Source organism: Felis catus, chromosome B1 (assembly GCF_018350175.1).
Source record: "Felis catus isolate Fca126 chromosome B1, F.catus_Fca126_mat1.0, whole genome shotgun sequence".
Lineage (NCBI taxonomy): Eukaryota > Metazoa > Chordata > Mammalia > Carnivora > Felidae > Felis > Felis catus.
Genome location: NC_058371.1, coordinates 154,733,412 through 154,759,396, shown reverse-complemented (window position 1 = coordinate 154,759,396; position 25,985 = coordinate 154,733,412). Strand labels below are relative to the sequence as shown.

The 25,985-nt window shown below is 32.9% G+C and overlaps 1 protein-coding gene across 29 annotated transcripts in view; it reads left to right on the top strand.

Annotated features, from left to right (window-relative positions):
• Positions 1 to 25,985, top strand: part of ADGRL3 (adhesion G protein-coupled receptor L3) — an 823,449-nt gene that overhangs the window by 789,192 nt on the left and 8,272 nt on the right. For 9 of the 29 annotated variants that reach the window (XM_045056308.1, XM_045056303.1, XM_045056309.1 and 6 more), the window contains one exon: positions 112 to 208. In XM_045056308.1, the coding sequence (XP_044912243.1) occupies positions 112 to 208 (97 nt within the window). Of the gene's footprint in view, positions 1 to 111; positions 209 to 2,642; positions 2,685 to 19,493; positions 19,623 to 24,234; positions 24,287 to 25,985 lie in introns of all 29 variants that reach the window. The other 20 variants (XM_045056306.1, XM_045056290.1, XM_045056297.1 and 17 more) reach the window with 7 other exon arrangements.

Genomic DNA, 25,985 nt, shown 5'->3' with positions numbered 1-25,985 from the left:
AGATGCCGGACCAAAGGTCTCATATAACTACGACAGAAAGAAACAGAACGATTTGTGTGAAACTTCACTGCCTGGTGAGTTCATTTCCTTTTGTGCCTTTACCCCATCCAGAGCCGAATTCGTAGAATGTGGAATGACACGGTCCGAAAGCAGTCGGAGTCTTCCTTCATTACTGGAGACATAAACAGTTCAGCGTCACTCAACAGAGGTAAGTAGAAATGATTTTTCCTATTTAGTATGTTTGTGATTACTCTATGAAGTTCTTAAATGCATTGCTTTTTTTTCCTTTTTTTTTCTTTTTGGAACTTCTGGACCTTGTTCCAAGTGATAGGAATATTGCAAGGATATAAAACCTGGCTGAGTGTAACAGTGTGTTCCATTATTCATAAGCCTTTTTTTTTTTTTTGAATCCTGAGTTTTCAGGAAATCTTTTCTGAAAGGAAGTTAGAAAATGAGAACTTTCCTTTTCTAGTCATCTGCCACTTTAATAAACTGGTGAGCTGTCAGGCCTCATTGGAAGCAGTGAAAATGGGCAATTATGTGGCTATATAGTCTGCTAAGCATCATAGAGTTCCACATTGTCCCAGGCATAGAGCAATTTCATAGTCTTTGTGGAAGTAAAAATATACTGTCTAATACATATTTGAGACAACCTGTATATTTGGGGTAAAAATCGCATCTGATCTTAGTATCTACAAACTTATCCAGCATATTTAAAGATCTAGAAGAAAAAAATATATATACATATATTATGATTTGTGTGTGTGTGTGTGTGTGTGTGTGTGTGTGTGCGCGCGCGCTTCTGGTTATCATGTGCCTAGGGCATCAATTTAGACTTTGAAAGTGAAGTTTCCTTAAGCTACTATTTTGTTTGTGGTTGATTTTTTTTATTCTTCTCTGTCTTTCCGTCTCCCTCTTTCCCTCCTTCCCTCCCTCTTATTCAGTGTATGTGTGTGTTGGGGGCGGGGGTGATTAGAATTAAATCAACTCCAGTCAAAATGAGTAAATGCTATGTTTGTCTAGAGCTAGAGGACACTGTAGACATTGCTGGGGAATACTTAGACTATAGTTTTATCTGGAAAGGTGGAATTTGCATAAGCCTATTCCAGTCACAGTGTCCTAACAGATATTTTTGATAAATATATTAAGTATATATTGAGTACACATATATTGAGTACAACATTGTTTTTTTCCTTATCCCCGAACTAGGATTATTAGTTATTTTTAAACCTGCTTCTGTTAGCTTTTTGTTACATTAAATGCTACTTAGAAACAAACAGTTAACAATCATGGGTTATGATTCAGAAAAAATTTAGATCCTGGTGCGGCTTTTAATTACTTTTACTCAATTAATTTGCATCTTATTTACATAAAAGAAGTTGGGACTAATAGTGTCCAAGTTGAACCTGATACAGGGACCCATGTTATATGTAATCTTAATATGTTATTTGGGGCAGTGATATAACAACTATAACCTAATAATGATATTACATTTTCTCTGTCTACTTCTGCCTGAGTAGGAATAGTGAGTGCAATTATTCCTCCAAAAAATACCTTTTTGTATTTTGTTTCTTTATTAATCTGTTTTTATTTGCTAGATTTTGATTTACATAGTATCATCTAAATATTCTTTTTCAAGTTTTATTTTAATGGTTAGTTTGTGAAAATTTATTTTAATATGAATACTCTAACTTAAGACATACTTTCAAATCATACAATGCAGATTACTTACAGATGCCTTCAACATTTAGGAACTAATTTGCTTTCATAGTGACAGACTTTGTTTATTGCCTAATCCCACAGATGGAAAATTTACAGTATGTTACTAGAAAGAAAGCTACCCTTATGAATAGGATTTATTATTAGAAGTATCTTGCATCTAATGATCACAGTAACCATAGAACAATGTTGTTTCAATAAAAGATGAGATCATGTATTCTAATGATGTACTGTTTATTTGTCTACTGCGAAGATGGTTAAAATATGTAAAATTATTATGTTGTCTAGCATTATGATCTAAATTTATATAAAGATTGTAAGGTATGTGACTTTACTAAAAATTGTTTTAAATGGACATGTTTTCATGACCTTGATTTTCAGGTCAATCACGAATAACATTCTGTACCTTTTTAGTCCCTTCTAACGAATTTCATCAACTTGGAATATGTAATTATGTGGATGACTGGGTCAGTTTGAAGTATATTTAAAGGAAATAATATTTTATACTGACCGATCATATGTTTAAATCTGGTTGCAAAATCTTTAGTTTTAAAAGTATTTCTTAAAGTTACTCTTGAAGAATGGTATAAAATTTCTTGTGACACCCAATAAGTTATTCTAATGTTGACTTTGGGGAGGGGGTTAAATTGAATTTATGATCTGACGTGTGTCCAGCCAGTGATCTCTTCCTTCAGGATATATATTCTTCCTTTCACTCAGTGACTTTAATGGTGGTAGACATCAGAGTGATCTTCTTGATTTCCCACATTAATTCCCCATTCCCCCAAGTCAGAAACTCATTTTATTCTCATCTCATTATTTTTTTGTCTTAGATGCCTGGAGTACTTTAAAATTTTATTTCTTCATAGTATATCTCTGAAGATCGTCTTTAACCTCCTTCTTAATCTTGTCTTATTTCCCAGGGTCCTATCTTCCCTGCATTCAGGCGTGTGTATCATATTTAGGTAGGTGGAATCCAAGATTCACCTTTCCAGATAAACCCTTCAGTCACCTCAGCAACATAATTGTTCACCATTATTTAATCGAAAGATTATATTCTCTATTAAATAAAAATTCTAGGCACTGCATCTTTGCATCTTCATATATTCTAACTTCCCATTCATTCTTAGTTTCTTACCAGCTGGCAATTTTTTTGTTAATTTAAACCCCATTTTCCTTTCTTTCCAAGTCAGTTATATTAAATTTCTTATTTTTGTCTTTAGAACAGTTCTGGCCCTTGAAAACTACAAAAAGTTGTCTAAAAGCCAGTCCTATTTTTACTTTAGGTTTTCTTTCGTATTCATACCACTGCTCAATTCATCAAAAGAATAATTATTTTATAATTCTGTATGTCTTACCATCTATTCTTCCAAACAGGAATTCATCATTATCATCTTTGGGATCCATTAAGAATAAAACATCTACCATGCAGTACAGAACTCTTTCTCAAGGGTTTTTATTTTTTCAAACCATCTTTAATATTCTGTTCTTGCACCAACTTGTTATATCCTATGTATCAGATTACCTGCCTAGATTTTCCAGTGTGATCAACTTGATTACCGTTGGGATTTTATTCCTTAGAATCATGCAAAACCTTGGAAGATTTATTGATAATTTTCAGTTCATGTAATCATTCTTATATATTCTCTTTGGAATTTTGTTATTTGGTCACCTCATCTCTTTAAAACCTTCCATTACATTTGTCCATTGAATATGTATATTCATGAAGGGGTGCTTGCAAAGGTTCCCTGTGCGTTTTAAGATATATTTTCTGCTTCTGACTTGTTTGCTACAATGCTACTCACTCATAAATTAAGAATTCCTTGAGGCCGGTACCTCAGGGCAACTATCAAGTTAATTTCCCTGATGCCACTGCCTACACAGTTTGAAGGAGCTTTCAAGAGCATTAATGTGGTAGTTGAGTATAAAAAGTTTTAAAGAAGTTTAACTCTGATCCAAACTCAAGATTTTACAAATGCCACAGGAGGGTTCATTTATTTGTTCATTTAAATATTTACTATTTGTTCATATCTTGAAGTCAGGCCTCAATCCCTGAGCCTCCCCCAGGTGTATTAGAAATCTCACCCAACTTTCCAGTAGCTCCAACTTCCCAGTAGTAGTAGAAACAATATGTAGCTAGAGTAATCTTCTACTCATATCTCCTATCCACAATCTCTACTGGCCAAACCTTGCCCTGAATGAGTTAGACCATCAATGCCTCTGAAACTTGAGTTTAATCATAAAATGAAGCATTTCTGAGAAATTGCTCTGCTAGTTCAGTTAATGGTTAAACATTTCCTCTCTTTTTATAGATCTGTATAGAAATTGGGGTATTTTCTGAAATTAGATTTTATTAGGCTTTATCTCATTGTAAATAATATAATTGCATTTCCCATTTTCTTTTTATTTCATTAGTTGAGTTGACATCAGAAATTTCAGTTTAAAATCTAGTTTTGCTAGATAGCTGCTACCAATATGATGTTGTATGAATTATGACAAGTGTCCCATGCCCACCCCTCCTCAGCTGTGGAGTTATTACAAAAATGTAACCTATTGTAGTGGCAGGATTAGCAAAAAGGCATTTCTTCTTTTGAAACAATAGCTTGACTAGCAAAGGTGGATTTTTATTTCCCCCTACCTCCCACCCTCTATCTTATCAACCTCCCACAGAAATTAATGCAATTTAGATTTTTATACATGGAGATCTGACTGTTAAAGCTAGATTTATTTAAGCCAAATCTATGTGTTGTATGACTGAAAACTGTCTCTTTTGTAGATGTCCAGCACTTATTTATTAATGTTGATGGGATTCTCCATTCAAGGTTCAGATTTATATGAATCTACACATGCATTCTCAGTAAATTTATGTAATCAGTACAATTATGATGGCCTACAACGATCTTTTCATCAACTTTAGGGGTAAATCTTGGCTCTCAGTGGCACAACGACCTACTGAAAGGCATCACCTGTTAGGGACATTGTTGATACAAAGGGGGAAAGCATCATCAAATAGACATTTGCAAATTTTTGACTTACTCATTGTAGTTTTCATAGTAGTTTTGAGAATGGGGTTTCAATCCGGTGACGTTTGGTAAATTGCTTATTTTCTCAGTGTCTATGCAATAAGGATATAAATAGCACCCTCTTCACAGGGACCTTGACAGGACCAAGTGAGTTTACCTATGTTAATTCCTTACTACAGTGCCTGGAACACAAGTACTATTACCATTATTTTATTCAGAAGTTCACTTATATCTTCTAACAAATGAAAACTGATCCTTGTCAGTGCTCTGAGATAACTAGATATTAAAATTCATCATCCACTACTGAAGGTTTTCTTTCCCCCTTTTTTTTTTTTCTAGTAATAGGTAGTCGGAATACAGTAGTTACCTGAATGCCAAGTAAAAGAAATAATAATTTATCTAAAGTGGTGCTACCCTTGAGGCTAAAAAAAAGAGATAAACTAATAAAACTGAATTGTCTATTCTAAATTAGAAGTTAAATGCACATTACATCTGCCTAGTTGTGCTTTCCACTTTTGATTTGTAACCATATTTTAGCATTGAAGCAATAAAGGTAAAATATTTCTTCTCCCTACCTTAGATAATAAAATAAGCAACAACTGTCTTCTCTTTCCTCCAAGCCCCATCCTGCCCTTCAGAAGCTTAGAGAACACTAGTTCAATTCAAACAGTCCTGCTAAATAACCAGTGGTGTAGCAGAGCAGGGATGTGACTCATTCCCATTTTAAAACTCATGTCTTCTCAGAGCCTGTATTGTCTTTCCCGGGATGTTGGTCACTGAGGCAGAAGAAACTTCACAATAAATCACCTGTCACCTCATTAATATTCAGGCTTTTCAACTTATTTTGCTTTTGTGTTTTTAAAGAAAAATGCAAATGAAGATGTGTAAGTGGTGTTTCACAGCAATTAATGATTTCTATAAATTAAAGCGTACTAGGGTGAAACCCTCATACTCATTCACTGCACTTTATTAATGTCAGTAAATAAAATTTGGCTCATATGCATAAAATTTGTCATATTTCTCAAAAGCCTTGCTGCTTTGAAGGATTATAAAATTGTTTGTAAACATTAACCAGATCCTGCTATAACTTGACATCTATTTGAGGAATTTGCAAAAGAGTTAAATGATGTGCATAGCTAATAAATCAGAGTAGAACCTGTATAACAAATTACTTTTTGTTATGAGTAAGTATTATGATATTATGAGTACAAATATAAGTATATATGACATGGATAAAGTTTTCATATGAAATTCACATTACATTTATATCTAGTATTTTTTGACATTTACATTCTTCATTTGTAAATGAGGCAACATTGCTTCCTGTGTTAATTCCTTTCTTTTATACATGTCATCAATAAAGACATAATCAGAAAATGTACAAAAAATAAGGAAATCTTCTGTGTTAGGAAAATCAGTTTAATAACACAAAAGTAAAATAGTTACAGGTTGTAAAAGTGAAATGCTATGTCAAGTAGATAAGTAAACAATGCTATTAGTATCTTGATTCCGAACTCAAGGAGACCAAATAACTTTCAGAATAAATTCTCCATTACAAAATTAAGTATATTAAATATTGATTTCTACACAATTGGGGCAAATATTCTTGCTATAAATTGTTGGTAGGAACTGAAAAAGAAGACTTTTAAAATGCTTGTCCAGTGAGTCCTTCTTATGCTTTGCTTTTAAATTTGTCTCTTTGATGTAAATCATTTCAATCGTAGCCATCCAGCCTCTCACAATCAACTCTACAGTAGCAAAAATGGTTTGTATTTTACTACGACTACAACTATTGCTATTATTATTATTATTGTAGCTTTATAGATCCCTTCACAAAGAGAATTCTCTGTGTAGATTCTTTTTTATTATGGTTTATTATCTGCCTTATATATAGTTCGCACGATCTCTTATCTCTTTATTTCTTTTAAAGCTTATTTATTTATTTTGAGAGAGAGAGAGAGAGAGAGAATGACAGAGGGGAAAGGGGCAGAGAGAGAGGAAGAGAGAAAATTCAAAGCAGGCTCAGCACTGTCAGCACAGAGCCCAACGCAGGGCTCAAACTCAAGAACCGTGAGATCATGACCTGAGCCAAAATCAAGAGTCAGATGCTTAATTGACTGGGCCATCCCCGTGCCCCCCTCATACCTCTTTACTATTAGTGAAACAAGCTGTGGTGAAATACCATGCCTTGATAGTTTCTAAATGTAACACTATAAAACATTTCCACTGATTTTTGAAATATTACTGTTGTTTCGTTGCTGAAGATATAATTTTTCAAAAAATATACACCTTGAACAACTAAACACACATACTCAACTTCTCTTCCGAAATTGCTGGTATTCTTTTTTCTAATAGAACACAGTATGGCTCTTTATAGTTTTTGATCAACTTGGGATTTCTCTTTTAATGTGTACAGCTAAAAATTTGCCTATTGTACACTATTCATTATTCATCCATTGTCTTTATTTCCATGAAGAAGCCAGGTTTTGTGAAATGATTCCTAAAGGACGAAATCTAGATCCCAAACAAGATCTATCTGAGCACGAAACCCTATTCATGACAACAAAAATTTTCACTCTTTTCTTATTATGACAGTTTTTCATGAAGCTTGCTAAGATTAGAATAAAGATATTTTCCAAGAATGTATTTCAAAGTGATTTTTATCACTTCACATGGAAATAAGATATTCTTAAAACCACAAGTTATAACATCTTTATTTCTTAATCTCCTTCATGTACCATTGATTTCCTTCTACTTTATTTTGCTCTAGGTATAGTTGTTTAGTGTGGTTTCAGCCTATTCATTTAGTGAAAGAAAAGCTTTAAAACACTGTAAATATATGGAGAAATGGGTTGGCCATACTTTCCAAAACTATTTGGTATGCAGTATGCTGATTTGCTATGCATTATTGTCCTAGTTTTAGGATTTAGGTTGCAAGAAGATTTTTATAATCATTCTTTTCTTTCCTGGAAGGCCTCAAGGTATTTTACTGGTAGAATCCTTTATCTTTAATTTTTTATATTTCAGTAAAAGGATGAATGAACATTTTGGTCAGGGAACAATTTTGTTAAAAAATCAGGTAAATAGCTTCTGCCTATAATGATTTAGTATTAAAACCAACCAAAGATATAACTTTCCCCAGCTATTTATACTTCTGAATTTGATATTGTCCTTTGTCAGGACAATGTGAAAATGCCTAGAACAAGTAGAAAATCTGTTTGAGTTAACTTCAAAAAGACACTGATGATGTAAAAATTAAACTATTTTATGTGCTAATTCCAGTTTTCACAAAAACTATGGAATGTCTTAAAATTTAAAAACAAAACCTGACTGTACCTCTCATCTGGAAAAATGTTTCTACTGGATTATAAACATAAAGGTTCTGATGATATAATGTAGTTTATAGCATCCAAAGTTAATTAACAAAGCCATTACTTGTTCAAATTATTTTTCTAAGAAATAGATTGTATTAACTTATATATACTACTTTCAAAGTAATTAGAGATTAATTCAATTACATGAAAAATTAAATTGTGGAAGAGGGTTAGCCAAAGAGAGCCCTCATTACAAAAAGATACTTATGGGGCACCTGGGTGGCTTAGTCAATTAAGGATCTGACTCTTGACTTTGACTCAGGTCATGATCTCATGGTTCATGAGTTTGAGCCCCACATTGGACTCTGCACTGACAGCACAGAGCCTGCTTGGAATTCTCTGTCTCCTCTCTATATGCCCATCCCCCACTTGTTTGTTTTCTCTTTCTCTCTCTCTCTCTCTCAAAAAAAAACACTAAAAAAAGGAAAAAAAGAAAGATATAGTACTTAAATTGTCATTACCAATAATTGTGTAGTATCTGATTAAAATAGCTTCTATTTTATTGAACTACATTACATACATAAGCATACACTTTACATAGCTCAACCTTATATACTGCATGTCATTTGAAAGTAAGTGTTTATCTGATAGGTTCTCCTATGATTTTCCTAACAGTCTTTCTCCATAATTTATCATTATAAGGAATGTGGGTGCTTCAAAAACTAAGATAAGTTACCCATCACATTCATAGAAAGTAATTTATAACCCCGGAAAATCATTGGAGAATTAAGAAAGATTTGAGAGGATACACAGATTGAAAGAAGATAGTTAATCTTGATGTAGACAAATGGAAACAATGTAAGTTTCCTGAAACAGCCTCATTTCTAAGAAGGACAAAATTATGATTATATGATGAAATAGGCCTTCTCTGAACGTTATTAAGAATCTCTTTGTTCATAGATAACTTGTTTGAATTTACTTTTCTCAGACATGTTTTTAAAATGTTGGTTCTAAATTTAATATTCAAGTTTTAGCCAGGATAGACTTTCTGCATGTAAGCTATACAATTTGTTCAATATAGGAAAGTATGTCAATATAGTATAGAGCATTATACAAAAAGTCAGATTTTTTTCACATTGGTAAATCATTTCCTATTGTTAAGTAGTTACTATATTTTCCTTTTTTTCTGAAGTGTGTTTTATTAAATGAAAATGCACAAGATGTGTGTGATTTACAAATAAATATAGCTGTGGAATTGGCTACATACCATTAACAGATATCAAGAGATAATCTGATGTAGAGAAAATGAATTAAATATAGTGTGAATGATAAAGATAAATACTCTTATGCTAAATGCCTTTGATTTACTAAAAAGAACTGTAATTTACCGCTATTTTGCCTGTGGTTAAGCAAACTCAGCTGGTTATCTTTAGGCTTAGTATTTTTTGTTTTCAGTACTATGGAATGTATTCAAAAATGTCCAAATGTATTCAACACGTCCCAATTTAACAGCACACAGAAAGATATGCCTTTGACTACAAAGGATGAGTTTTAGAGATGAATGACTGAATAGTATAGGTTCATCATTTCCGTTACAGATTAACCATTTACACTGTTGTGCAGCCAAGATTCACCAAGAATTCTAAGTTCCAATTCTACCATATTTGTCTTGAGCTGTCCGAAAACCTAAGATCTTTGAGAAGCTTTGCTTTCAGCTAATTATGTAAAATTATTATATATAATTATAATATGTAATGCAATATATATTATATAATATAAAATATAAATATATACTACAAAAAATTAAACTTTAAAGCTATATATATGTATATATATATATATATATATATATATATACACTTTAGATTTTAGATTAAAGAAGGAATTCTTAAAAACAAAATAACAAAGATTATGAACTATAACAAAAAGTAATGTTCTTGCCTCAAAATGTAAACAGTATTCATAACAGTAAGATATTGGGAGAAAGAGTAAACAACATATAACACACAAAATGTTATGCCTACATTGTATAAAGAATGTCTATAAACCAATATATACAGGCAAAAGATAAGAACGGGCAATTCACAGAATGGGAGACCCTTATGGCCAATAAACATGAAAAATGACCCCATCTCTTTGGTAATCAGGAAAGTGCAAAGCATAATAGTAATATGAGATATCATGTGATACTTGTATGAAATTGGCAAAAATATCAGGCTTACAATACTAAGTCCTAGTAAGAATCTGAGAAATTTAATTTCTTATGGAAGTGTAAAGTGATACAAATACATTTGACAGAATTTTGGCAATATGTTCTAAATTGAAATGTGAGCAATATATGGCCCAGTAACTTGACTTCTAAGTATTTATTGTAGAAAAAACCATGCGTCTGGACAAGAAGACCTAAATAATGTCAGCTAGCGCAAAATAAAGACAAATAGACAAGATAATGTCTAGGGTTCCCACATCTAAATCTTTGAACTTCTATATTACAATAGAACAACACCTCTACATTCAGAATATTTAATTTCGTATTGAACTAACAATAACCCAAATCTGTACTTTGGAGAAAACATATCATTGAAGTCCATGTTAATAGATTCCCAGTGAATGAATTTTCTATTTAAAAAAGCTGAGGTATCTCCGAACCATTTGAAAGAAATTTAATAGGCAGGTTGATTAAAATTTAATAGCAAACTTGTTGGCTATTAAAAGTGCACAGTGTGATAAATCAGGATGTCAGCTCTTCAATTTATGACCTCAGAAAAAAATGATGAAGGTTTCTTGGCTTTCAATAAAATATTTCTTCTTTGACACTTTGTAATTTCATTAATTACTTGAATAAAAACAGTACAAAATATAAAATTATGGTTTCTGTGGTTTTTAAAATTATTTTATATAATTTTTAAGGATAGCATGCAGATTCTTTTAGTTTTGTTAATGATTATAAACAACTTGGTCTTGATTTATATGGCTGTTCCTATTTTATAAAATAAGCCTTTAAAATTGAACTTACCATTTTTGCACTGTCTGTAGATTGTGTGTGCATGTTGATATTTCATTGTTACACAGAAAAAGAAAAAACAGGAAACAAAATACTTAAAATAGACAATGCCTATTCAATCAGTTTTCCATAGATGTGAAGTCTCTTTTATCGATTTACTTTCATTTTTGTTTCTTTGTGTTATATAAATTAACACATGAATATGAAAATTAAATAATTGACAATTACAGAAAAGTAATGCACTCCTATAAGGCTCCTAATAAAATGTTATCAAAACATATTTTTGGGGTGCACCTGCATGGCTCAGTCAGTTGCACATCTGACTTTGTCTCAGGTCACGATCTTGCAGTACGTGAGTTCAAGTCCCACATCTGGCTTGCTGCTGTTAGCCTGTTAGCACAAAGCCTGCTTTGGATCCTCTGTCCTCCTCTCTCTGCCCCTCCACCCCTTGCAAAAATAAATAAACATTAAAAAAAAAACATAATTTTGAGAGAGGATGCTAAAAATATTCAAACATCACTGTTTAAACATGTTTAAATAAAATCACCAGAGTCAGGTGTGACCTTGAACAGATTATGAATGTGTTTGGACCTGTTTCTTTATGTAGTAAATGATGGTAGTAGATTAGATAATGTTAAAACCTTATTCACTTCTAAATTCTGAGTTATAACTGTCTTCCATTATGTTATACTGCAATTCATCGGGTAATACTTACATACATAAGATGTGTGTGGGGTCCTTCTGATTCATTTTTTCCAGTTTTCTTGTTTATATTAAAGTTAACTTACTAGGGGCGCCTGGGTGGCTGGGTCGGTTAAGTGTCTGACTTCAGCTCAGGTCATGATCTCGCGGTCCGTGAGTTCGAGCCCCTCGTCGGGCTCTGTGCTGACAGCTCAGAGCCTGGAGCCTGTTTCAGATTCTGTGTCTCCCTCTCTCTGACCCTCCCCCGTTCATGCTCTGTCTCTTTCTGTCTCAAAAATAAATAAATGTTAAAAAAATTTTAAAATAAAGTTAACTCACTAAAGAAAAAGACTTACCTTTTTTATTTTTTTCTTTATGCCAGTTTTCTTAGCTCTTTGAAAAGGAAATCAAAGCCATAGGACCCTTTCACCAGAAAGAAAAGCAGTCATGGGTGGGTGCCCAACTGGCTTCACAAACATGCACCTAAACCATTTTATATACAATTTTAAGGGGGTCACAACTTGAGTAGATACCATCTCCTGGTAAAAGACCCTTTGTTTAACACTCAAGTTAGTATTATAACTCTGTAGAAAATACCGTCACTAGTGAAGCTATTTTTTACTTGAACAAAATGAAGCCTCCGTGATGGGCCAAAATTATGTTCTGAAGACAGAAGCACAGAGGCATTATCCAGTAGTAACTTTGTTCTATTTATAACTCCAATTCATATGCATTAGTCAGTCCATGTCATGGAAATGACTTCATAAAACAAAAAATACGTCGAATCAAGGGAGAGAGAACCATGAGGGGATGGAATGGAGGACAAAACATATTAAAGAAGAAAGAATGATCCAGGTGAAACTGTTTGATTGAAATACAACAAACAAAAAATTTATCATCCTATATATTCATAAATAACAAGAATTTGAAAATTAGACATGTTGGTATGAGACTCTCAGGAATGGGATATTCAGTTGGTTCGTTAGAACACCAGGGTCTAGAATTATACATCTTTGCTTGTCCAATAAGACAAATAAGAACGAAAGTACATTTTAAAAAAAAAGCAAGGGGCAGAGCAGAGTGACAATTCAAGTTATTTTAAGAGCTTTTCAGCGTACTGTGGTTAGCCTGCTGTCAAGAAGAAACGTTTGAAAATGTTTCTGAATGATATGATATGGATTCAAGTGGGATTCAACTGTCATCTTTTCCCAGATCTTTTTTTCACTTCACACTTTCAAAGCCTGCAGCTCTACCTTCAGTTTTCAGGCCTCAATTACGTGTATCACACTGAACTGGCCTAGACAGTGTTGTCGTTCAAGGCCTGCCCGTGTCAAAACACCTATGTTATTTTCATAAGGAAAAAAAATACAACACTTTTGTGGTAAACCTGTGCATTTGAAAAGGGTGTACTTATTATTATCCCATTCAAATTTCACTCATTCAAAAACTTTTATGTCTATCTCTATCTTCAGGTATAAATAAAGTAAAAAAGACTCTTCTTAAAATGACTATGTTTTTCCACTTCATGTTTTTCGGTAGGTTTAGGATCTGACTTTCAAATAATTGTCAGAAAAACGTCCCTATGTTTTTCAGTATGGAATATGAAAATCCCTTTTTGCTTTGTATCATGCTTTTACTAGAAATAAAGATCTCTTGGTTGGCTCTCTGTTGACAGTTTTGTTGACGATTCACATATATTGAAATTCAACTTAATTCCTTTTCCAGGTTTTATTAAAGACCTAACCCTTGTTTCTGACAGCAAATAGGCAGTTTTGACTAGACTGTACCCAGGATTTAGTGTGTCAGATAATTAAGAAACAACTATTCTTATATTACTGCTTTGAGATTTTTACCTTGAGCTTTTTTTTACCCAATTTGAGCTTTTTATTTTAAGTCACAGTAGGTTGTGCTGAGTTTTCCCCCCCTCTTGTCACATTATCTGCAGCTAGTATTCAAGTAGCAATTTGTATTTCCAAATAATTATATGAGTGTGTTTTTCCTGCTTTAAATATACCTGGTATAGTGTTAGAAGGAAATAAATCACATTAGGAATTAGACAATTGGCACTTGTAAAAAATTTATTCAAATTATAAAACTGCTCATAATTGATAAAATGACTTGTGTTAGTTTGTTACATTAAAGATGCCATAGATTTCACATGGGCTTTTTTTCATCATTTAAGCAAGTATTTACCAAGCTCTGGGAACTATTCTAGACCCTTGGTATAGAGAGGTAATAAAACCCAGTGTATTCCTTGTTTTTCTGTCGTTTACATTCCAATGAAATTTGTACATAAACATTCTTTTCCCATATGTAGTGTTGTAACTATCTTCTCTACCCAGCAACATCAGCTTATTTGTGTCTTCAACCTGACTAACCAGTAAGCTTAACTTTTCAGCTGAAAAACAGTGACAGATGGTCTGTAAACACCGATCTTCTCGGAAGTCTGCAGCAATTTCATAGCTATTAGAAGGGAAGTTTACAAATCAGAAGTTAGTTGGAAGGAAGAGGAAGAGACAGGACAGACAGTACCTTGGAAAATAGTATCGGAATTCAAAGTGACCTGGGTAAATTGGGGAAACAGCCAGAAGCAAACAGAATAGGCTTCAGCTAAGACAAGTGAAATGTAGTGCAGCTATGGAAAAAGACAAATGCGACTTTGTACACAAAAGACCCAAGAAGACAGGTTCTGTACAAGTTTTTAGTTAAGAGATCTAGGCATTGGCAACAAGCCAGTGTTTTTGACACAGGGCCACCTTTCAAAGGTACAATTGAAATGCATAAATGTGAGCATGGACTGTAGGAACCATGTGAAAACACCTTATCGCACTTGTTTGGAATAGCAACAGGAAAAACGACCTCTTACAAGATTTGAGTGTCCATAAAATGATGGAAAACGATTGCCTTCTAACACTAGGGAATCAAACCACAGATAACTGGTTACTCAAACATATCCCTCATTCTTTCAAACCAGCAAACCCATAAAGCTTATCCACAACTTCATACTCTGCAAAACTCTAATGATCAAATTTGATATCCTATTCCTCAGTTCCTGTTACTGAGCCCTCACTTGTATTTTAACTCAATTTTTAGGATTAAAGTCAGTTATAGTGACACTAATTAATTTGATTTCAAATGGGGCATAAGATGTAAAAAGGTGAGTCATCATAAAAAAGCAACTTTAACCAGTGATCCTTCTTCTATCAGGAAAAAGGCTCTTAATACCAAGGGTAAAGAAGAAAATGTATTTTGTTGGAAAGTTCTAGATTATTTTTATCAGTATTTGTGTGGTTTTAGATTTAAAAGCAGGTGGATCTTAATTATGACTGTATGTCACTCATTGTGACTATAGATCTGTACCTGATCTGGGTTACACCTGGATTTGAGGAAGCTACCTTCCAAAGCCACGTGGCTGGGACTGAATATTGTTCCATTTAGCCAACATTGTATCACTCCATGGCTGTATACCAATAACATTTCTGTTATTGTTGCTGGACTTTCCAGATTAGCAAGAATTGACAAATAAAAAAAAACTCAGTCTTCCTACATAAGTAATCTCACTAGTAAGAATGTCTTTAGGTATATTCAAAACTTAGAACACACTTAGCAAAACTAAAAACAACTTTATGCTAGGAAAGCTATAACCAGATGGCCTATCTATCAAAAATTTTGATAGCTTCATTAGAATTCAATTACAGAACTCCATTTTTGTATGATTAAATTGTTTGTCCTTATATTTTTAACTTTTAAATAAACTGAATGACAGCCAGAAAAAAATATTGAGTCACATGCTTTTTGCTTATGTTTGGTTCTTCCTAACTCAATTGTTTCCTTATTTTAAATCACAGAGCATATTCTTTTACATTGGTATAGAAAAATATATATACATATAGAGAGAGACAGATATGACAAAGGAATATTTTCTTTGGCAATCTACGTGAAGCAAGTGGGCAGAAGTAGCATGCAATCTTCCCAGCTTGTTTGTTTTTTAATTAGTTCAAATTAAGAAATATGTAGTAATGAAGGAAAATATATAGAAATACAGACATAGGGCACCTGGGTGGCTCAGTTGGTAAAGCATCTGACTCTTGGTTTTGGCTCAGGGCATGATCTCGCGATTTGAGTTCAAGCCCCACATTGAGTTCTGCACTGATAGTGTGGAGCTTGCTTGGGATTCTGTGTCTCCCTCTCTTTCTGCCCCTCCTCTGCTCGCACTCTGTGTCTCTCCATCTCTCAAAAATAAATAAACATTTAAAAAAAGAAGAAGAAGAAGAAGAAATACAGATAGATGCTCCGGCCATAAAGATCTAACCCTTATTTGATCTATGAGGGAAAATAATGAATTTTAGCAATTTTATATATTTAGGGTTTTTACCCTAGTTCATTTTAAGTTGTTTACACCTTTCATTTTCTGTTAAAATTCTTAGAGTAATTTTAGAAAGTAATTATTTGTATTGGAAGGCTAGAATTGTAATTGTATTGTATTGAAGGCTAGAATAATAAACATTAGTGGCAGGTGCAATTTACAGGTAGTTTGCTTTTTTAAAACGTTGTGCAGGCCAAATCTGGTCTCTAACAATCATAAATTTGTGTAACATCAACGATACACATGTTTAAGATGTATAGTATTCTGTTTCTTATCTGAATGGCACGATAGCCAACTCTTTGTAGTTTTTCTTGCTGGTATTCTATATATTTATCAGTGGGAAGTGACATCCTGATTGATCCATTGTACGATAAAGTGGAGATCTGCCGTCTCACTCTGTTAAAAACATTTAAATGTATATGTTGTACAATTTCAGCAAATACTCATCGAGCATTTAATAAGTGGAAAATTTTGTGCTACTTCTGTGCTAGTTCTGTGTGGAATGTGTAGGATGCAAACACATGGCTTATTTCCTGAAAGAATTGTAACCTTCCAGTTTTATAAATCCGACCAGCTATATTGTACTTTAAATCTAGAGATGTTCACTTACCCAATTTTGAGGTTAAAATATCTGTTATTTGGGGTGTCTGGCTGTCTCAGTTGGTAGAGCATGCGACTCTTGATCATGAGTTTAACCCCCACATCGGGTATGGAGCTTACTTAAAAAAATAGATAAAATAGGTGTTACTTGATTGATAATTTGCTATATAACAAAGAACTATGATTTTGAGAAAAAATAAAATAAAACTACCATGGCCAAGTTTTTTCTTCTCATTTTTTTTGCATTTTCTATGAATAAACATTTTTGTTTCATTCAATATAGATTACTTATTATTTTGCGATAATTGTAGATTTACTTACAGTTATAAGAAATAGTGAAGAGATTGTGTTCCTTGTACCCAGTTCTTCAATAATACCTTGTAAAACTATACTACAAAATCACGCCAGAATATTGACCGATATCCAGCAGTCTTGTTCAGATGTCTTCAATATTACTTATATTTCATTATATTTGTGTGTGTGTGTGTGTGTGTGTGTGTGTGTGTGTGTTTAGTTCAATGCAATTCTATCTATCAAGACTCGGTTTGTGTTATACCAGCATAGCCTACATACACAATAGCTCCATAGCCACAGGGAAGCCTCATGTTGCCCGTGTATGACCATTTCCACTTCCCTCCCCCTTGCATCTTTAACCCTGTCAACCACTAATCTGTTCTCCATTTCTATCATTTTGTCATTCCAAGAATCTTATGTATATCTATATGGAAATATATTATTTATATATATATGGAATCATTTAGTACATAACCTTTTGGATTGTCTTTTTTACTCTGTATTATTATCTAGAGATTCATCCAGTTTGTTGTATCAATAATTGTTCTTTTTTTATTAATGAATAGTGTTTCCTGGTAAGGATGTGCCACAGATTGCTTACCCATTCACCAGGTGAAGGATATCTGGGCTGTTTCCATTTTGGACTATTATAAATAAGGTGCATGAACATTCATGTATAGGTTTTTATGTGAACATAAATCTCCATTTTATCTGGGATGAATGACCAAGAGTACAATTGCTGGGTGGTATGGTAATTGAATGGTTACTTTTATAACTATTTTCCAGAGTAGCTATACTATTTGACATTGCTCCAGCAAAGTAGGAAAGATCCAGTTTTCTTCACCCTTGCCAGCATTTAATGTTGTCACCATTTAAATTTTAAGTGTGTAGTGATATCACATTGGTTTCTTTAATAATTTTTTTAAAGTTTATTTATTTTGAGAGAGAAAGAGACCCAGCATGAGTGGGGGAGTGGCAGAGAGAGATGGACAGAGAATTCCAAGCAGGCTCCACATTGTCAGTGCAGAACTCGACACAGGGCTCAAACTCATAAACTGTGAGATCATGACCTGAGTCGAGATCCAGTCAGATGCTAAAACAACTGAACCAGCCAGGCTCCCCACATTGTGGTTTTAATCTGCATTTTCTTAATAGCTAATAGCAATTCTTTTCATGGTCTTGTTTGCCACCTGTATATCCTTTGCTGTAAAATGTCTTTTTATGTCTTTGGCCCATTTTCTAATTGGATTGGGTTTTTTGTTGTTGTTGTTGTTGTTGTTAGTTATTTGCTTTGGGTTGTTTGGGTGTTTGTCTGTTTGTTTTTACTGTTGACGTTTAAGAGTTCTTCCTGTATTCCAGATACTAACTTTTTCTTGGATTGCAAATATTTGTAAATTTGTTTGCAAATATTTTCTCCTGGTCTACTGATTGTATTTTCATTCTCTAATGTATATACTGAATTAACAAATACTTGTGTTCAATCTGACTATCCTCATACAATTTGTATTTTCCTCTCAGTCACATTTTCTTTCTTTATCATCTAACATAAACATGCATTCTGCCTATCATTTTTTACACATGGCCTAATTATGTTTAATAAAACTATTCCTCTGATATTTTGCTTTTTTTTTTTTTGGTTAAACAATTTTGGAGGTTGGAGGTTGCAACTCATACTAATCATATATTAGGCACTAGGTACATCTATTTACAAAGAGATGAAATAATTTAGCTTTCTTACTTTATGTGCCAAAGTTCAAACAACCAGTTGGAAAATGGAAAATGGAATTATATATATGCTGGATATTATGAAGTCAATACTTTATTTGAAATATTTAAAATAATATCCATATGATTATTAGATTTGTAAAATCACCTAATTAGTATGCTTACTACGGTGTACTAACAAGAGTGATTATATCTTATTTTGATGTAAGGGATTCCTTTTCTTAGAATTTTAAGAAATGTCAAATTCTTCTGTTGTGTCCACAACTGCTCTCCAAATGTGTGTTTTATTGTAAATGTTGCTTTTTATTCTTTTTACTTTCATTGAAAACAACCCAACGGTTTCTGTGAATGAGGGAATGTTTTGTTTATTTTGGCTTTTCTTTCTGTGTTTTAAACTTTTTTTTCAGCTTTTGTTTTGTGTTTTGTTTATATGGAAGACTATATTTTGCTTTCATTTTTTTATTTTTTTTATTTTTAGCAAGCATGGGAGTATACTCTTGCTTATACTTTGGGAAAGAGAACACCCTATATATGGCTTAATCAACATCGTAAACCGTTTTCTTTCTTTCCCATTGACTCTTGGATATGTGCATTATTGGAAACATGTGTGCTTTAGTGGCATATATTTTTGAGTCTAATTAGCTGCCTGCCTGTAATCAGGACTATATCAACTGTTGTCATTCTAAATGTTTCCTTTCTTTTTTTCAAACACATTTGCCTGATTGACCTTTTTTTTTTTTCTCTGTCTTTCTATGGGGCTGCTCCAGGAGCCATGGCTAATCATCTTATAAGCAATGCTCTGCTTCGTCCGCATGGTACTAACAATCCCTATAATACATTGCTTGGGGAACCGGCGGTCTGTAACAACCCTTCTGTCAGCATGTACAACGCACAAGGTGTGCTGGAGTTTATCTTAATTTTTTCAAGTGAGAGTCCCATTTTATGTAGCTTTTATGGCCACATTCTATTTTGCGTTCTTTCCACTGCCTTTTCTTTCTTTTGGAAGCAGACACACAGACTCCCTTTGCCTTCCACCCCTCTTGGTGCTTTTATTTTCCATTTTCCTTAGGTTTCCTTTAGTAACAAATGGTTTCCCTCCTTCGGATAAACAAATGCTTAATTCACCAATACGTGTTTGTTTCTCTGTAATGTTATAAAATGTATTGTGTCGTGTCAGTGCTTGTCTTGTTGTTGATCGATTTCTATATTAAACACCTATGTATGTATTTTGAGAAATGAGAATTTGCCTAAGGTAAGTAAAATAAAGACTTGATTCGATAGTCTTAATGGTATAAGATCAAGAAAGTAATCTTTGTTATGCCATGAAGAATACTCTAGGTGCAAGGCATCAGTACTGTTGAAAGCACTTAGATCAGCTCCATGGAAAATTACATTGAGCTAAGCCATGGAGAAAAGATCCATTCCATTTGCTATTGAACTGAACAATACCAAGTTAGGTTCCACACTAGCCTGCCATTGCCTGTGTGAGTGACTCAGGACAGTCAGGATTTTTTTTCCTGCTGTGGCTATGTGTGAAAACCAAAGCTTTGGGATACGGTTCTTCTGAATGATATGAAAATTTAATTACTTTAAATGATATAAAATTTTAATTACATCCCAAACAAATAAGCATAAATCTCTTTAAAACCACTTACAATATGAGTGTGTGGACAGGCATTACCTTCTCTAAGAATAAAGATGTACTGGGGCACAAGAAATTAAAACAATTCATATCATTTGGAAGAAACCACAGGAAAAAAATTAGTCAAATAAAACTTTCCTAAAAGAAAAGTCCTAGTTAGGGATCCACTTATGTAATATTATATCTGAAAGAAAATTCACTATAACAAAGAGACTTAAAAGTGGTTGTTTGAAGTTGGATGTGACAGATTAGCAGTATATTAACTTTCCTAGGCAATTCTGAATAAAATTTCTATTATTCTTTATGGGAATCTCTGTGTTTTCTTTTCCTTCTCAGTCAGAGATAAAAGATTAGTGGCATGAGTGTGTAGAACTTGGTGTGAGTGGCCATCCCATGAAAGTTTGCTTGTTGCAGAACTGAAATTGGTTGTCTAAAACCTTCTGAGTTTCCCAGATACCTTGCCAGGGGCAAAGGATGATTTTAAATTATTTCAAAAATTCTGAAGTCAGTAATACAGAGTGACTTCAGGAATATGCTCAAACTGTATCTCAGTAGGATGAAGTAATTAGCGAATTTTTGAATTATCAAATTTCAGAAGGCTTGCATGTCTAAGAATCAGACTTTGAGAATCAAAAGCAGGGATAGAGCTCACGAATTCTCTTCACCACATTGCTGACATTCTGTCAGCCTGTGCCCATTTCCTTTAATGGGACCCTTCTCCCCTCAGGATTTCATACATTCAATTGTTGAAATGCTCCATTTGTTATGTATATTTTTTCCTTCCACTGAGCTGAAATTTGCCTCTGACCATGATGCTTTGATTTGCCTTCTAGAGCAAGGAAGAGCAAAGTATTCTGCTTTCTGTGTCAATCTTTTTAAATACTTTGAAAGCAATTGATCTGGCTTCTTTGAGTCCTCCATTTCCCCAGTAAAACCACCCCGGTGCCATCAATACGAGATAGTTTCTGGGTCCTTCCTGGAGGTTCCCTCTCTAAATTGTCTCTCCTCTGTCAATGTCCCTATTTTATTGTGGCCCTCAGTGTAGTTAGTGTACATAACACTTGTATATTTCACAACATAACAAATATGGCTTAACAGAACAAGTCAGCAGACCTTATACAGGCTTGGGTTTTTTTGTTTTTTGTTTTTAAATTAGGTTAAGTTACAGATAATTGTGTCATTATAAACATTTTGCAATGTGCTGACATCTTAGTAAGTTTTCAGTGATGTTAAGTGAAGATTTATACCATATCTGCAAATTAAATCTATTCTACATTATTCACTTTATGCAAAGAGTTGGGAAAACACTAAAAATTGTTTTACTTATTGACTATTGTTTCAGAGCATGTAAAAATTTAGACCACATTTTGTTTAGCTTTTTTGATTATTCAGATATAATTTCTAATGTCTTATGTAACAAAAACTAACAATTATTAATCTATATGTCTTCCCTAATTCAATATCTGCTTTCTTGTCCTGTTTTATTTTTACTGGAATCATAAATTAGGCGATTTTTCTAAGGATGGAACACTATTGTAAACGCTCTCAAAGTGAAATTCTGTAGATGCAAATTTAAAGTAATACCATATACATATAAGGGTTTAGTCCTGTGGAATTTATTACTGGATATTGCTATTACGATGATCAATAAATACACAAATGATTCTTCTGAATGGGTTTATTGTTTTTCCCAGCAAATTAAATAAATACTACTGACTTTTCTTAAAAACAAGAGCAAACAATTTTATTAATGTTTCTCAGAGCCAGAGGTGAAATTATTTAATGGCTTAATGTTTTAATATTTTTTAAGATATTAAACTATGGTAGTGCTTAAAATCATTCTTTTTACCACTGACCCCAAATAAATCTTAGTGATTGTCATATTGCTACTAATCTTATGCTTTCAGATGAATGCACTTAATATTCTTACTGGCAAGGGGAAATCTTACATGAAATATAGGTGGCTCGGTATGTACTGGAGTGGTTTATGTTGAAGTACCACTTGGTTCTGTTCTATTGGGTCCTCTAATTCAGTTGCACTAAGACCATCCAAGCAAAGGAGCATTCAGATATAAGTATCCATATTTGTTTGTAATGCCTTTATTTAAAATATGTAGAGATGTGTTCATAGAGTTACTGAAGCACATAGAGTTAGGAATGAAGATGAATAATATGCTTTTATTATATCGGATTGAGATTCTATCTGTGGACATTTTTGAAAACTTCATGCATTGTATTTCTGGACCATTATATTCTTATCAGGATTAGAAAATTCAATTTTTGCAAGATAAATCTTGTTATAGATTAACCTATCAAGACAGCATATAAGAGCCGAAGTCATGATTTCACAAAATAATTTACATTTTAAAGTAACTAATTCTACCATAGAACTTAAAGAAAGACATACCCTTAGGACAGGATATAATGAAGAATACATGATAGGTGGTAAGAATACAAGATTATATTATAAAATATATAAATAAATGTTCTATGTTGGCTTCAAAACCTAAGGCAGGTGGAAGAACGAGATAGTAGGGCACAGAGGAAATCTGCAAGATTTTCTTTTTGATTTCAGTTCTTCCACTGTTAGCAGGGTGGAGTAAGATAAGGTTCAGCCTATTTTGGCTGGAGTTCCCTCATCTCTGAGAAGCAGGAATTGAGCTTCAGTTATCTCTCATAGGCTTTCCAGTTCTAAAATTCTGTCATTTAAGGAAGGAGCCATAATGAGCTTACAAACGATTTGCATCTGTTAGTATACTGGTTTGGCTCTTTATTTCAAATTATTTTTTCTAAAGCTATTTTGAAACTTTATTAAGAGAACCTTCCTCTCCATCTTGAAATAAAGTCAGTCTTTTTTCTGAAAAGCAAATCAACTTTTAAGTGCAAAAACCATCTCTTAAAGGAATGGTGAAATTCTAACAAGCTGGAATCTCCTGGAATGATCTAGCCCAATGAATTTCCTGGTTTTGATTTTAGGATGATTTAACCTTCCTGTAAACAAAATCAGCAAGAGCCGTCCTTCATGACCTGATTAAAATAGGAGTGTTTTTTAAAAAATAATTTTGCCAGGGATTAGTTCTAAAAATGTTTGATTGCATGATTGTGCAAGAATCCAGAAGAAAACCGGACACTGATGGTGGTATTTTTCTTCCCCTCCTGTTGTCTTGATACAGAATAACAGTTGGATTTAACCATTTTCTTTTTTCAAAGTTACACGACTTTTGAATATGAGCTCCAGAAATGACAGTTCTGATCAGTATTATTCACAAATGATAAGAAGCATTTGGATAGTTATAATGGGGGAAATAATAACCTTTTTACGTGGAAAAAAAATTCATAAAGGAAAAAAGGCACAAATATGGAAACCTACAACTGTGGTTTTTTTCCTCTGTGTACATGCTAAAGATTTTATTTATAATTTTACTGAAAATTCTTAAATAACATTTCTTAGAAGCAGGTATGTTCAAACATACATACACATAAATATATGCAATATTGAAATGCAGTTGTGGGAATCGTCATGGCTTGCCTTCAAATCTTTACTCTCCTTGGTTGGTGTGATAATCTTAACTTTAAAATAGATGTGTTTTTGTTTAAAATTTGTTATAAACTGTAGAAACGCTTATTAAAGACTCATTTTATTAGCATGTGTTAAGGGGGGGTTCTTATTTTCTGACTAACATTTCAGTATTTTTAATTATGATAAACCATGTAACACAGACTCATGAATTTGGGGGCAGTGGAAATTATTTCCTTTGACTCTTTTTTCTGCATATCATCAATTTGCTTTTTACTCATGTTTCTTCTACTGTCGCTGTAAGCTTACTTGTTGTTTTTTCTTTCCTTTTCTTCATGCTGTCGTTTAGAGCCCTACAGAGAGACAAGTATGGGAGTAAAGCTAAACATTGCATATCAAATGTAATTTTTTTTAGTTCACTTTTATTGCATCACATATAGATGATGTAGTTATTAAAAACAGTTCATCTCACAATTTAAAAACTAAAGAGCCTATGAATCGACTTATATAAATTTACGTTAATAGAGATTAGACGCTTTTGTTGTCTGATTCTTTTACTGTGTCACATAATCAACATAGTTGTTAAGTCTCATGTAATGTTTGTGTGAGTTAAATTGTTTTTAAATTAAGCATTTATTTTTGCTAAGTAATTCATAAGCTTTTATTTTTTATTACTACATTCCATCATACACATATATGTCACATGCAGCATATCCACTTTATTTTACTATGGTTGTTTCCGACCTGTACCTAATGCATTGACAACAGAAGTAATACACACGTTTCAATGCATCAGTCACTCAGCCATAACCATCATGCATACCATGGCAGCCTCCACAGCAGCAATCACCCATCACATATGGCCCTTTAAAGAACATTTACTTTTATTTTTCTTAACATTGTGGATTTGTCTACAAGATATCTTATAACATGAAAATAAATCGCTTCACCCTATGTCTGTGATGGCTGCTTTTTAATTAATTTTATGCATTGCTGTCTTTAGAAACTGTTACTTGAATACAGAGTATGCAGCAAAAGTCCATATATAAATTGATACATTTGGGACACTTTATTTAAACCAGCAAAGAAGGAGTTCAGTTTTGATAAACATAACTGCATCACAGATATAGAATGAATGTTATATTTTCACAAGTTAGCAGTGTATTGAGAAGTTTAATAGAATTCTTCAATTAATTGTTCTGTAAAGAAATATCCTTTCTTACTTATGAGTATTGGTTAAATGTTTGTGTTTTATTTTCTTTCGTGGTTGCATTTGAACTGATTTTGGAACTATTATAGATTCTTGGATTTCTGTTCATTCAAGAGAATGCAAAAACCTTGAAGAAGCATGTGGTTAAATTTTATTTCACTGCAACTATTTCTTCCCAGAATAAAATGTTCAGTCTCTTTTAAATTCAAAGTTTAATATGCACACAAAGTCATCACTCATTATGACATGGAATCTTTAATACTGACACTATGTTTTTAGGAATCAGATACCTGTGTCTTTACACATTCTTTTGTAGTATTACCTAATGACCCTAAACAATCGCTAATGGGTTAATATGTAGAAAATGATATTAGAAAGTAAATCTAAATATTTTTGTTTTGAAAGTTCCTAGATGCATATTATTTTGATGTGCCATTTATTTGACTAAGCATTATTTCATGACTACATCATTTTGACAAATTTAACATAATCCTTTTGTGGTTTTGTGTGTAGGAATTATGTTTAATCTTGCAAAATTATATATCAAATTATTAGAAGCTGCTTGATTCTTTCACTTTTGACCAGAATATTCAAAGTACCACACATGAATTATGTTAATATTATGCCTATTTTAATGTTAAAACAACATGTAAAATTAAAGGTAATGAATTATTAAATTGACTTTGATGTGTATAAATTGAAAGCTATGAATGATTACACCAAAATTTTGCGTTATTTTTTTTTCTAAGTTATAACCAAATATGTTTCAAATAGTGTCAGGCAATGTTTGTGTGGAAACTACAAATTTATAGGTTTTTTAAATTGTTATTTTAAAGAATTATTTTAGATACTTTTCCATTTATAAGGTTCCTATCAATTGTCCCCAAGTG